The sequence below is a fragment of the Nomascus leucogenys genome, chromosome 2, assembly GCF_006542625.1.
Source record: "Nomascus leucogenys isolate Asia chromosome 2, Asia_NLE_v1, whole genome shotgun sequence".
In the NCBI taxonomy this organism is placed as follows: Eukaryota; Metazoa; Chordata; class Mammalia; order Primates; family Hylobatidae; genus Nomascus; species Nomascus leucogenys.
In genome coordinates this window covers 136,258,194-136,271,795 of record NC_044382.1, presented here as the reverse complement: position 1 = coordinate 136,271,795, position 13,602 = coordinate 136,258,194, and the positions used below count along the sequence as shown (strand labels likewise).

The window sequence follows — 13,602 nt, the reverse complement described above, 5'->3', positions numbered from 1 at the left end:
CTTAGATTATTAACAGTATTTTTCACAGTTCATTAATCATTCTTTCTCAAGAAATTTTGCATTTTTGGCTTCCCAGGCACAACTATCTTCTTCTTCTTTCACTTTTATGGCTCATTTTCTCTTTCCTTTACTGAGTCCTCCCTAGCCTCCTAACCTTTAACCGGAAGTGTTCCGTCAGTCCGTCTTTGGGCCTCTTGTTTCTCTTTCTACACTCATCCTCGAGAGCCTCTGTGTTGACTCTCACATTTGTCACTCTAGTTGATAATGAAATTCTAGGCCTCAGCCCTGCCACCAATTCCAGATTTGTGTTTCTAACTGTCTGTACAGTGTCTCCACTTGGATGGCTCATCAATATCTCAAATTCCCATGTCTAAAACCAAATTCCTGTATACTGGCTTGAACCTGAGTCTCACAGGAACATTTCCATCTCAGCAAACGGCAAATTCTTTCTTCTAGCTGCCACCCCTCAAAACCTTGGCAGCATCCTTGATGTCTTTTTCTCAAGCTGCACATGGAAGTCATCAGCAAACCTATTGATTGCACTTGAAGTTTATCCGTATTTCAACCGCTTCTCACCATCACCACACCAACCCCCAATCCAAGTCAGCATCATTTCTGTTCGTAATTACTACCGTAGCCTCTACCTTACCTTCTTTTCCTCATACTACATTCAGTTCTCCACATAGCCACCAGGCCCCCTTTTAAAGCACAAATCAGAGCATATCATTCTTTGTCCAGGAACTGTGTCTAGGAAAACCTAGGCTTCTCATTTCATTCAGTAAAAGCTCAAGTCCTAACCAAAGCCTGTGCTCCCCTCATGATCTTGCTCCTGCTGTCACCTTGTCTCCCTGCTCTGCCTCCCGCTCCCTCAGCCTGAGCCAGACTGGCCTACTTCCTGCTCCTGCGTCAGACACGTGCCCACCTGAAGTCCACTGATCTATCTGGTAGGAATGTTTTTCTCTTGGGTTTGCAGGGTTCTCTTTATGTCTGTATTCAGATGCCACATTGTAAGTCACGATTTCTCTGACCATCCTAGATAAAATAACAGTCTTTCTCCTGTTTCTACTCTCAAACTAATTACCATGCTTTATTTTTTGAGAGTTCTTAACTAATTCCTGACTATCTACATCTGTATCTCAGTTGTGTGTGTGTATGGGGGCTGGGATGGGCATACACACGCAACAGTGGGTCAGTGGGGAGAGAGGGAGGGAGGATGGAGGAAAGGAATTGGGGAGAGAGAGAAGGATGAGCCTGTAGGGGGAGTGCAGGGTGCTGTCAATGGATTTGTAGCTTTTCAAGTGTTGATGCAGCACCAGCCTAAAGAATCACAGTGCTACAGAGTGAGGGCTTTGGAGTCAGACTGCATGGGCTTGAATCTTGATGTTGACACTGTACTAGCTGGGTGACCTTGGGTAAATTGGTTGACCTCTGTGTGCCTAAATTTTCTCATCTGCAAACTGTACATAATTCACAGGGTTGTTTTAATGAGTAAATAAATTAATACATAGAAAGCCTTCTAGTTCCTGTCACTATCTTGATAAATCTTAGCAATAACTGTTGTTTATCTTACTTAAAATGATGACAACCAAGGTGATAAATCAGAATTAGTCCGGGTCATTAAAAGATCATTTAAATACACAGTAGCTTTACACAAACATCTCTGTTTCTTCTGTGCTATGGAATTTACAGGTGTAAATCTATAACAAGCCTGTAGTTTGAGACCTGACACAAATGTTTCTCTACAGTTTTATCCAAACTGAACATTCCGGCCAGAGTAAAAAAGCAAAGTGACTGTCCAGCTCTTTTTCACACCTTTGCCCCGTAACTTTTTATTCAGTACAGGAGAGAATTGTTTTGTTTCAACCTCTGTCTTGGTGTTTGGGTTGTTGGTAACTTCTTGTGTTTCCTAGGGAATCAGAAATTACTATTTCTCCCATCATAGGCCCATGGTTTAATTGTAATTCCCTTTATGTGTTTGGGGGCAGGGGGGTATTTTTGTTGTTGAATTTAATAGCAAAAACTTTTTTTTTTTTTGGAAGACAGGGTCTTACTCTGTCATCCAGGCTAGAATCCAGTGACACGATCTCACTGCAACCTCTGCCTACTGGGCTCAGGCAGTCCTCCCACCTCAACTTCCTGAGTAGCTGGGACTACAGGCATGTGCCTTCACTCCCAGCTAATTTTTGTATTTTTTGTAGAGATGGGGTTTCACCATGTTGCCCAGGCTGGTCTTGAACTCCTGGGCTCCAGCAATCCAACTGCCTCAGCCTCCCAAAGTGCTAGGATTATAGTCATGAGCCACTGTGTCTGGCCAGAAGTAAATTTTATCTGTACATATTATTAAAATGAGTTTTGAAATAAATACTGTAGGAATACACTTATTCTTTGTTTTCTTCCAAGTCTTAGTGCCACAATATGCTGTTGAGGTTTTGGTAAAGTGTTTTCCATATCACTCACATCAGAATCACCTGAAGAGTTTGTCAAAATTCAGATTCTGGGCTGCATACCGGACACTTATGAATCGGCATTTTAACAAGCATCTTGGTAATTTTATGCACACTTAACTGAGAGCCACTGCTCTACAAGGAAAACATGACATATGATTTGTTTTAGCCAATTAGTATTTGCCATATCAGCTTTGACTGGATTCCTTGTCACTGCTTCAAAATCAGTTAACAGTCATTTATTATTTGTTCATTTGAAAAACTTTCCATTATGTCACCAAAAATATACTAACCATTCATTATTCCCTTTAATCCACATAAAATAAAAATTTTTAAGTGCATAGTATTTCACTGGGTACTCTACCATTCAAAAGGAATAACAAATTTGATGTGGAGTCAGTGTAAAACGTTAGGAATGGTTATCTCTAGAGCGTTACAGGTGATTTTTACATCTTCCTCATACTTCTCTATTTCTTCAAATTGTTTACCATAAGTATGATTTACTTTTTGAACTAGAGATGAATCTACACACACACATACACACACATTTTTTAAATGCCTGAAAGAAAATACATCAGATATTAGCCCTGGGAATGCATTAGTGAGGGTTTTATAAGTGATGTTTATCCTTCTTTGTTTTATAGGGTTTTTTCTTTTAAATTATTCATCAAATAATTATCTTCAGTTGGAGAAATATTGGCCTCTGTATAAAAGAACATACATTGTGTGTGATTTATTTAGTAGGGACTTAAGGGAGAAGGAAAAGGATTTTATACAATAATAAAATCTTAAATATCAAAGCATTTGTCATTAAGGATAAATCTTATGAATACTTTTCACACAAGTAATGGTCTTATCATGTTGTTATAGTATGTTAAAAAAAAAAAAAAAAAAAAAAAGAAGGGCAGAGCGCAGTGGCTCATGCCTGTAATCCTAACACTTTGGGAGGCCGAAGTGAAAGGATTGCTTGAGGCCTGGAGCTCCAGACCAGACCAACCTGGGCAACATGGCAATGCACTGTGTTTCTGAGTACCAGCATAAGATCTTGGACAACTCCTCTTAGAATATCAATAGGTAAAATTATGTTAATTACCATATTATGTGAGAGAGATACATAGTACAATATTTTATTTACATATATGTAATATACCATACTTGAATGCAGGTACATGAAAGTGTTTTCATAGGATATGCTATTAAAAGTTTTTTCTTTCTTTTTTTTTTTTTTGAGACGAAGTTTTGCTCTTGTTGCCCAGGCTGGAGTGCAATGGCATGATCTTGGCTTACTGCATCCTCCGCCTCCTGGGTTCAAGCAATTCTCCTGCCTCAGCCTCCCGAGTAGCTGGGATTACAGACGCCTGCCACCACGCCTGGCTAATTTTTGTATGTTTAGTAGAGACGGGGTTTCACCATGTTGACCAGGCTGGTCTTGAACTTCTGACCTCAGGTGATCCACCCGCCTCGGTCTCCCAAAGTGCTGGGATTACAGGCGTGAGCCACTGCGCCCGGCCCCACTATTAAAACTTTTAAAGTATTCTTTTTTTTTTTTTTTTTCCTCTGGTGGAGATGGGGTTTTGCTATTTTCCCAGGCTGGTATCAAACTCCTGGGCTCAACTGGTCCTTCCTCCTCAGCCTCCCAAAGTGCTGGGATTACAGGTGTGAGCCATTTTGGCCCTTCTTTTTTAGAATACTGTACCAAATGCCTTTTGTATACACAGCTGAATTCTATTTTCTTCAGAGGTAAGAGCTCCTCAACCTTTCCTGTTCCTTTTCAGACAGCCTGAAGGGGACCTGTTGGCTCAACATCCAGGACAGCCGCTGTGAGGTGAATATTAATGGAGCCACTCTGAAATCTGAATGCTGTGCCACCCTCGGAGCCGCCTGGGGGAGCCCCTGTGAGCGGTGTGAACTAGGTAGGAGCCTGATGGGGAGCTTCTGGGCTTCTCCTTGGAAACTTCTCCTGCCACTAGGACACCTCTTTCACTATGCAGTTCCTTAGTGAAGAAGACCTGAGATCATTTACTTTTGCTAAAATGTTATCTTTCCTGGCTAATGTTTTTTACCTCTTAAAATGTGTATTTGTTTTATCCTGGTGCATAAGCAGGCCTTCTAAATATTTTAATGTGGAAGGGAATCAGCTAGAATCTATCTGCTAGATGACTGTATCCTCCGGTATGCTTGTTTACGTGGTGGCTGTTTTCCTCAAATCTTTTGTTTACTTTTTTTTTTTTGAAACGGAATCTCGCTCTGTCACCAGGCTGGAGTGCAGTGGCGTGACCTCAGCTCACTGCAACCTCCACCTCCCAGGTTCAAGCGATGCTCCTGCCTCAGCTTCCCGAGTAGCTGGGACTAAAGGCGCCCGCCACCATGCCCAGCTAATTTTTGTATTTTTAGTAGAGACGGGGTTTCACCATGTTGGCCAGATCGGTCTCCAACTCCTGATCTCAAGTAATCTGCCCTCCCAAAGTGCTGGGATTACAGGCGTGAGCCACCACGCCTGACCTGTTTACTTTTAACTCAGTTGTCAATGTGACAGCAAAAAGAAATTGTAGGAAAAATTATGAGAATCTCAATACCGGTCAATACCAATGGAGTTACCACAGAAAGTCATGTGCCCTACTGAATGAAGAGGGGACAATGATGTCCTTGGACCCTAAGACCCTGCCTTGCAGTTTTTATTTAGTTCCATTTAGATTTCATTATACTTCTTCTTGAGCATAGCATGGTTGTATTTTACTCTATAATGAAGTAAAATTTGTCCTGTTGTTCTTACAGATACAGCTTGCCCAAGAGGGCTTGCCAGGATTAAAGGTGTTACGTGTGAAGGTGAGTGTATCCTTCCTTGGAAGATACTATACATCTTTAGAGCAGTAAGTAAAATTAACATTCACTCTCAAACTTTGGCGATATTTATCATTTTCAAAAACCTTGACATTTCAATAAAAATACTCAATGTTATCAACAAATGCTTTAGCATAATTCTCCTAGGAAAGAGCTTAGAGTTTCCCATTTCTCCTCTTTATGGAGTTGTGTAAATTTCATGAACACATCGCTAGCCTTTAAGGCCCAGAACAGCTGGGAAAGGCACATGTCTGGGCCATGTTTTATGGACAGGCAAGGCTGTGGTAATTTTCACAGCTGATACCTAGGAAAGCAGGTGGCTGGGTTGTGGAATATTTCTGCTTAACTCAAGTAATAATCCACATTGTATTGAATGTGGCTTGAAAATGCTATACAGGAAGTAGGACCACACCTGCTTTTTCTATTTGTAACATCTTTGTTCCTTGCACCATTTCCCTGCAGATGTTAATGAGTGTGAGGTGTTCCCTGGCGTTTGTCCAAATGGACGCTGTGTCAACAGTAAGGGATCTTTTCATTGCGAGTGCCCTGAAGGCCTTACGTTGGATGGGACTGGCCGTGTGTGTTTGGGTAAGATTCGCACCCTCATGTATTCTATGTATAAAACAAGCCATGAATTTCCTTGTTTAAGCAGTGGCTAGTCCAAAACCACAAGAGTTTGTACTTGAGAAAACTTGCTTTAAATGAGATATTTAGGGGGAAATCACTAGAGGCTGTTTTAAAAGTGAATGTATTTTTATGTGAAATTGTTTCTGTTTCATGCCAAAAGTTGGGACTGCTCAAAAATCTGTCTCAAAATCTTCCATTTCTTTAACCAGATAATTTAGGCAGGTTCAGTCTTTCACACTGAGTTAATAGACTAAGAATATGTTGAACACAGAAGGAAAGTTGGAGACTAGGATTTTAGAAGTTTACATTTGTCAGCTCATTGCAGCTACACCCTGAAGACAGTGGGGAAAGTCATGGGCAAAGATATGTTGCTTCTGCTTGAAATCATTCACTGATCCTGGTCCTACCTTTATTACTATTAGAGTTTAAGTTTTCTTAATACTTTATTTTTTAAAGATCTGTATTGATGAATCTCTTTCTTTCAACATCATAGGAATAGTGATTTGACCTTTTTCTTTATTAGTGTTATGTTTGAACTTGAATTTCATGATTGAAAAAGAAATTTCTATTAATTTTCATTGTATGTAACAATAATTTTTCATTTACCTACAGAGATTTTTTTTCCCCCAATAAGCTATGGAACAGTAAATTTTTAGTTTATAAAAGAACTTTACATAGATTTGTATTTGAAATTTAGGCATGTAGACAAAGCATAAATAATAGTGGTGTTATATGCAATGATCTTTAAAGTATTTACATATCAGTGATTTTTAAAATTTACTGTAAGAAAAAAGTTTGCAATACCATACAGTTATTATAATTAAAGCATTTCATTTTTAAATCAATTTTTGATAGCACATTTAAATCTGGATTGGAAGCATCACTGTAAGATCATACAAAATTATTTAGAAAACATAATATCCAAAGTACAAAAATAAAGAAAATTTCTTTCAGATTTGTAAATATTTTAAAAATTATCTTTAAGTGATCTACAGTGTTTAGAAATAAGTATTATTTGAAAATGACAAAATATTCCCCCAAAACTATCGAAATTTTGAAAAAAGAAAATGACAAAAATAATATCAATATGGCCAAATGACTAATGAAATCAAGTTACCTTCTATGATGAAACGCCATATGAAGATATATCATTGATTGTAAATTATTACTCAGCAAAATAAATTTTCAATAACATTATTCAAAATTATGGCTGGGAGTGGTGGCTTACGCCTGTAATCCCAGCACTTTGGGAGGCTGAGACAGGCAGATCACCTGAGGTCAGGAGTTCGAGACCAGCCTGGCAAACATGGGGAACCCCCCCCCGTCTCTACTAAAAATATAAAAATTAGCTGGGCATGGTGATGCATGCCTGTCCCAGCTACTCGAGGGACTGAAGCGGGAGAACCGCTTGAACCTGGGAGGTGGAGGTTGCAGTGAGCCGAGGTCACACCACCATACCCCAGCCTGGGCAACAGAGTGAGGCTCCATCTCAAAAAAAAAAAAAAATTAAAGCATTTTTTAATATTCTAAGATGATATATTGGATTCTTCATCCTTGTACTTTGCTTAAATGCTTTTGTCACTACTTGAATTATACTATATTAATTAATTCTGTCTGGGGATGTGAGAAAGTTTCAAGAAGCGACTGGCACATGAAAATGTAAAGTATTGCCGGGCGCGGTGGCTCACGCTTGTAATCCCAGCACTTTGGGAGGCCGAGGCGGGTGGATCACGAGGTCAGGAGATGGAGACCACAGTGAAACCCCGTCTCTACTAAAAATACAAAAAAATTAGCCAGGTGTGGTGGCGGGCGCCTGTAGTCCCAGCTATTCGGAGAGGCTGAGGCAGGAGAATGGCGTGAACCCGGGAGGCGGAGCTTGCAGTGAGCCGAGATTGCGCCACTGCACTCCAGCCTGGGCGACAGAGCGAGACTCCGTCTCAAAAAAAAGAAAATGTAAAGTATTCTGAGAACTAAAGTTTTGGTAAATGCTCTGATAGAACCTCATCTGAATCAGGGATCCCAAATTCAGATACTTGCAGGAGCCAAGCATGTAACATATAAATGAGTGAAGCAACAACAGGGAGCAGTGCGGACTGCAGCAAACTGCAGAGAACATGGACCATCCAAAGATTTCCAAATTCATATTTTAATTTCCATGCAAGGACAATCGCAGCATTGATAGGCCTTATGTGGCCAGTGTACTGACGTTTAATTCCTGATATAAATATAGAGTTCTCAGTAGTGTGCTGACTTTTAATTCCCAATACAAACATCCATAGAGGTCTCAGTATTAAAGACAGGATTACTCTTCCTGGCCATTACAACTTTTTACATGCATAGTTCAAATGCCTTTCCCCTCTCACCCTAGTTTATTCCAATAAGCTATGAAATGGTACATTTTTAGTTTGTCTTGAGCTTCTTGAGCAGGTTCCTTCAGTAACCTCACAGCATGACTCAGGCCAGAGTTCTTAGGCCACCTGTACTTATATCTTCTTGAGAAGATTCTTACTTACCTGCTGACATATGGGTCGGAACCAGCTATAAGGAGACTAGCCCCTCAGAGCCCTGTAATAATGAGACTCTGGATTACTATCACACTTCACACTGGCAAAGCATGTGGCTTTTTGGTTTGTTTTAATGTAGATATATAAAACAGAATCACCTTCTGTAGATATCTACATTCAGTCTGCTGAATCAAAATAAACATTTACGACAGTTATTTTTTCTTTAAAAATAGGACTTTTTCTCAAGTAGCTGGGATTACAGGCACCCAGCACCATGCCCAGCTAATTTTTGTATTTTTAGTAGAGGTGGGGTTTCACTATGTTGGCCAGGCTGGCCTCGAACTCCTGACCTCAGGTGATCCAGCTGCCTCAGTCTCCCAAAGTGCTGGAATTATAAGCATGAGCCACCACGCCACACCTGGTCTGAGCAACAGAGTGAGACTCCATCTCAAAAAAAGAAAGAAAGAAAAAAAATAGGACTTTTTAATTCCAGTACCCAGAAATGTAACTCATTACCTTTTAGAACTTGCAAGAATCAATATTGACAGTAACTAAAGTAGTAAAGATTAATTTTTATGTGTACATTTCCATCAGGGATCTCATTCCCTCCGTTAGACAGTTTTCAGCCTCTGGAAAGGATTTAATGTCTTAAAATGTTCTTATCAAAGAAATCATGCTATTTGATTAAGGAAACTTTTCCAAACTCATTATCCATATTTGTAATTAAACAGCCAAGTTCTTTAATATGATTAAAAATAAATCTATTTGCTAACAGATGAACATGTTATTTATAGACCATTCTGGTCTACTCTATTTTTAGATGTAGGTGACTATTTATAGATATTCTAAGGTCCTGGCTAGCACAGGCTAAGCAGTGAAATGTTGGTCTGTTTTGAAGTTGGAAGGAAAATGTGACATTTAAACAAATAATTGGTCCCTTAAAAAGGAAAATTCACATAATCCAGGGAAAAACCATGATGCAAAAGGTAAAGCTGGCAGGAGAAAAAAAAAAACAACTTTAAATATAATAATATTATAACACTTTCTTTTGTAGTGATCTTAATAGTTGTAACAAATTGGCAAATAGATTATAGCCGATCATTTACTGTTTATGAATGGAATCTGACAGGGCTGCTTAAAAGGCACTTGAAGCAATTCTCTGAACAGGAAGAATTATCATGAAAATTATCTTACTTTTTCTAAAGTGAACAATACAAAAAAGGAATAATAGACATGAAGCAGTCATGTCATGAGAGGACCTTTTCTTCCTGAGGGTTTCTTGTGAGAATTAAGACTGAAGAGGATCTCACCTTTGTTCTCCTTAAATGACTGTCATTATGGAGTCCATTCCAGGAGGTCAGGGACCGCATCTTGCCCACCAGTACACCACAAGGGCCCTGCGTGATGCCTGGTGCTGAGCAGACGCTTGACATGTGACTGACTGTTCAATGGATGTTTCAACTCATTCTCACCCTGTGATTTCGCTCTCGGTGTAGATATTCGCATGGAGCAGTGTTACTTGAAGTGGGATGAAGATGAGTGCATCCACCCCGTTCCTGGAAAGTTCCGCATGGATGCCTGCTGCTGTGCTGTCGGGGCGGCTTGGGGCACCGAGTGTGAGGAGTGCCCCAAACCTGGCACCAAGGAATACGAGACGCTGTGCCCCCGCGGGGCTGGCTTTGCTAACCGAGGGGATGTTCTTACTGGGCGACCATTTTACAAAGGTAACTGCCTGGGGCCAGCACCTTGGTCCTTCATCACCAACAGGAGGCCTTCCACATTCTCTGAGAATTGGTTTTGCTTTAAATGTTTCACTTCCCACTTTATTTTCTCAGTTAAACTTACGTTTTGTGACCAATGTTCTGTCCCAAGAGTATAAATCCCCACTATAAGATGGCATTGAAGTAAAGAGATAAAACAGATTGCTTATCTTGCTCTTCTACTCTTTGTTCCTCTACAACCTGAGATGTCGCCCTGACAGCTACATCTGTAGCAAAAAGTTATCTATTCCCACTTATCTTTATAAAACAAGTAGGGAGAAATAAAGGGATCAGAACTCTTTCTTAAGCATGTAGGATCTTTGGCCAGGCGTGGTGGCTCATGCCTATAATCCCAGCACTTTGGGAGGCTGAGGTGGGTGGATCATCTGAGGTCAAGAGTTCAAGACCAGCCTGACCAACATGGTGAAACCCCGTCTCTACTAAAAATACAAAAATTAGCCGGGCGTGGTGGCATGCGCCTGTAATCTCAACTACTTGGGAGGCTGAGGCAGGAGAATCACTTGAACCTGGGAGGTGGAGGTTGCAGTGAGCCGAGATTGTGCCATTGCACTCCAGCCTGGGCAAAAAGAGTAAAACTCCGTCTCAAAAAAAAAAAAAAAAGAATATGAATATACAATATTTTTCACCATATTGAAACTTCTGTGTGATATCATTGTGATCACTGAAACATTTAGTAGCCCTGTATTTTAACTTTGATGCATTACTGTTGTCCATCATGATAGATTTTTAACTTAAAGTGATGGACCTAATTGTTTATGTCAACCTGCTCTACATTCTGGCTTTATTCTGCTTTTAGACATCAATGAATGCAAAGCATTTCCTGGGATGTGCACCTATGGGAAGTGCAGAAATACAATCGGAAGTTTCAAATGCCGTTGCAATAGTGGCTTTGCTCTAGACATGGAGGAAAGAAACTGCACAGGTAAGATGGTTCTGCTGTTTTATTTGATAAACTCTGGCTGTCTTTCCTTTACTCTGTTTGAAAGTACTGCCCTAAAAAGCTCATCCTCTCATTGAGAACATGAAAATGTTTATTTATTTATTAATTTTTTTTAGAGAAAAGGTCTCACTTATCACCCAGGCTGGAGTGCAGAGACATAATCATGGCTCACTGCAACCTCAAACTCCTGTGCTCAAGCCGGCCTCCCACCTCAGCCTCCCAAGTAACTGGGAGCACAGGTGTGCACTAATTAATTTAATAACTAATTAAAAAGTTATTTATTATTTATTTATTTATTTTAAGAGATGGGGTCTCACTTTGCTTCCCAGGCTGGTCTCAAACTCCTGGCTTCAAGTGATCCTCCTGCCATGGCCTCCCCAAGTGCTGTGATGACAGGCTTGAGCCACTGCATCCAGCTCTGTAAATTTTTATTTTTATTTCTTTTCCCTACACTTAAACCAGTTTTCCAAATAAACTCGTTGTGAGAGAACTGCAAAATAGCATGAAAATGCTCTTTGTTTAATATTTAGGAACAGCATACAAATATGATTTTCAAAATATATGACTACTAAAGAAATAGTCATTAAATCTACAAGAATTATATAAACTTGAGTAGTGTTCTCTTAAAGATTTTAAGGTTTGTGATATAGAGGTTATTACTTCTTTGCCTCATCTGTGAACAGGAATCTTAATATTAGGCTTCAGGCACCAGCCATATCCGTAACATTCTCTTTGAAAAAGATGTGAAGTTCTAACTTTTTCTATTAGTATACCATGTTGTTCCAGACACTTGAGCTGTGTCTTCAGGATCTCGTTCTCAGCACTCTCTTTGTTCGTATTCTCCGTGGGATTTCCCCCTTATCGCCCTCCCTCCTGCCTGCTCCTTCTTCCTGACCTCACAGCAGCGTCTTTCTTGGCTCCTTCCTGTGCCTGCTCAGCCAAGGCTATCTCTGAGCTTTTCACAATTGTCCGTCTGGCCTTCTGAACTCCTGCTGCCTTGAAGTCTGCTCAAGCCCTGTGCCAATCTCCAGAGCTTCATCCACTCACCTGTCTTCTCCTCTCTGGCTGCCATGCTTTGCTGGGAGAGTCTGAGGAGCGCTGCCTGAGATTCCTGCATTCTGAATTCCTCTCAGCACTGCTTCTAAACCTCTTCCCTGACTTACATGCCCTCTCCTATACCCTCCACTCCCATCCATTATCATTCTCCTTCATTGAGAATAAATCTGATTGCCTGCATTCTTCTCACACAGCCTCCCCTCTAGTGATAAAATCTCCTTTATCCCCCTGGGCACGGTGGCTCATGCTTGTAACCCCAGCACTTTGGGAGGCCGAGGCGGGTGGATCACCTGAGGTCGGGAGTTTGAGACCAGCCTGACCAACATGGAGAAACCCCATCTCTACTAAAAATACAGAATTAGCCGGGGATGGTGGTACATGCCTGTAATCCCAGCTACTCAGGAGGCTGAGGCAGGAGGATTGCTTAAACCCAGGAGGCGGAGGTTGTGGTAAGCCGAGATCGTGCCATTGCCCTCCAGCCTGGGCAACAAGAGCAAAACTCCATCTCAAAAAAAAAAAAAAAAAAAAAAAAATCCTTTATCCCCCACTCCCTCTCTTCCAGTGACAGACAATGAGGTTTGATGCTCTACCTGGATTGGGGTTAACTCCTCTTTTCCCTCCTTCCCAGCTCCTGCTCTGGGTTGTCTCAGCAAGTTGACTTCTCTCTCCTCTCTCTCTAGCATCTCCTCCTCTTCTCTGCTTCCTGTTCCTCGAGTTGTACAGAGGTTCAAAATATCTCCTCAGCCCTTCTTCTCTCTCATCCCATCTTCCTGCTGTTAAGTCTCACCCCTCTCTTTCAACCAGGCATTTCTTTTGTAATTTTGACTTTTGCCCCCCGTCACTCAGGCACATACACATATATTCATCTACTCTTGCAAAACATCTTTGTGGTGTTAAAACATCTCTCCTTCTGGACTCCTCTGCTTACCAAATCTCTCCTTGAGATTTTCTTTTCTCTTAGTTTCTGTGGTATTTTCTGGTCTTGATCATCCTATGCAGATGATGTTTCTTCTCTAACCTTTACAGATTCTTCTTGCCTTTCCCATCTCTTGGGTGTTAACAGAGTCCTCTACTCAGCATCTTGCCTCTCAGAGTTTCGTCTACCAACATGACTTCAGGGATGGCCCCTGCTGAGCTGACTCCCAGATCCTGTCTCTAACTCTCTCTGTTCTTCCTGAGTTTCACTCCCACATTTATAACTTCCCATTTGGAAAGTTTGTCTTTGTTTTGATCTTTCTTCGTTCCTCCCCCTACCCTGTACTTTCTCCTGCTAGGGACTCCCCTGTATGCATTAGGAGTATAATTTTGAACAGGATTGAAGCCTCCAATTGAATTTTGACATCTCTCTCTCCCCAAGTGAAAAAGTTACGTGAATTCTTTCATCAAACTGGCTATTTCAATTACCTGTG

The 13,602-nt window shown here is 40.8% G+C and overlaps 1 protein-coding gene across 1 annotated transcript in view; it reads left to right on the top strand.

Moving 5' to 3' along the window:
* Nucleotides 1-13,602, top strand: part of FBN2 (fibrillin 2) — a 282,139-nt gene that overhangs the window by 184,235 nt on the left and 84,302 nt on the right. The window contains exons 21-25 of the mRNA XM_030818406.1: nucleotides 4,220-4,357; nucleotides 5,220-5,270; nucleotides 5,748-5,873; nucleotides 9,913-10,140; nucleotides 10,994-11,119. Of these exons, the coding sequence (XP_030674266.1) occupies nucleotides 4,220-4,357; nucleotides 5,220-5,270; nucleotides 5,748-5,873; nucleotides 9,913-10,140; nucleotides 10,994-11,119 (669 nt within the window). The remainder of the gene's footprint in view (nucleotides 1-4,219; nucleotides 4,358-5,219; nucleotides 5,271-5,747; nucleotides 5,874-9,912; nucleotides 10,141-10,993; nucleotides 11,120-13,602) is intronic.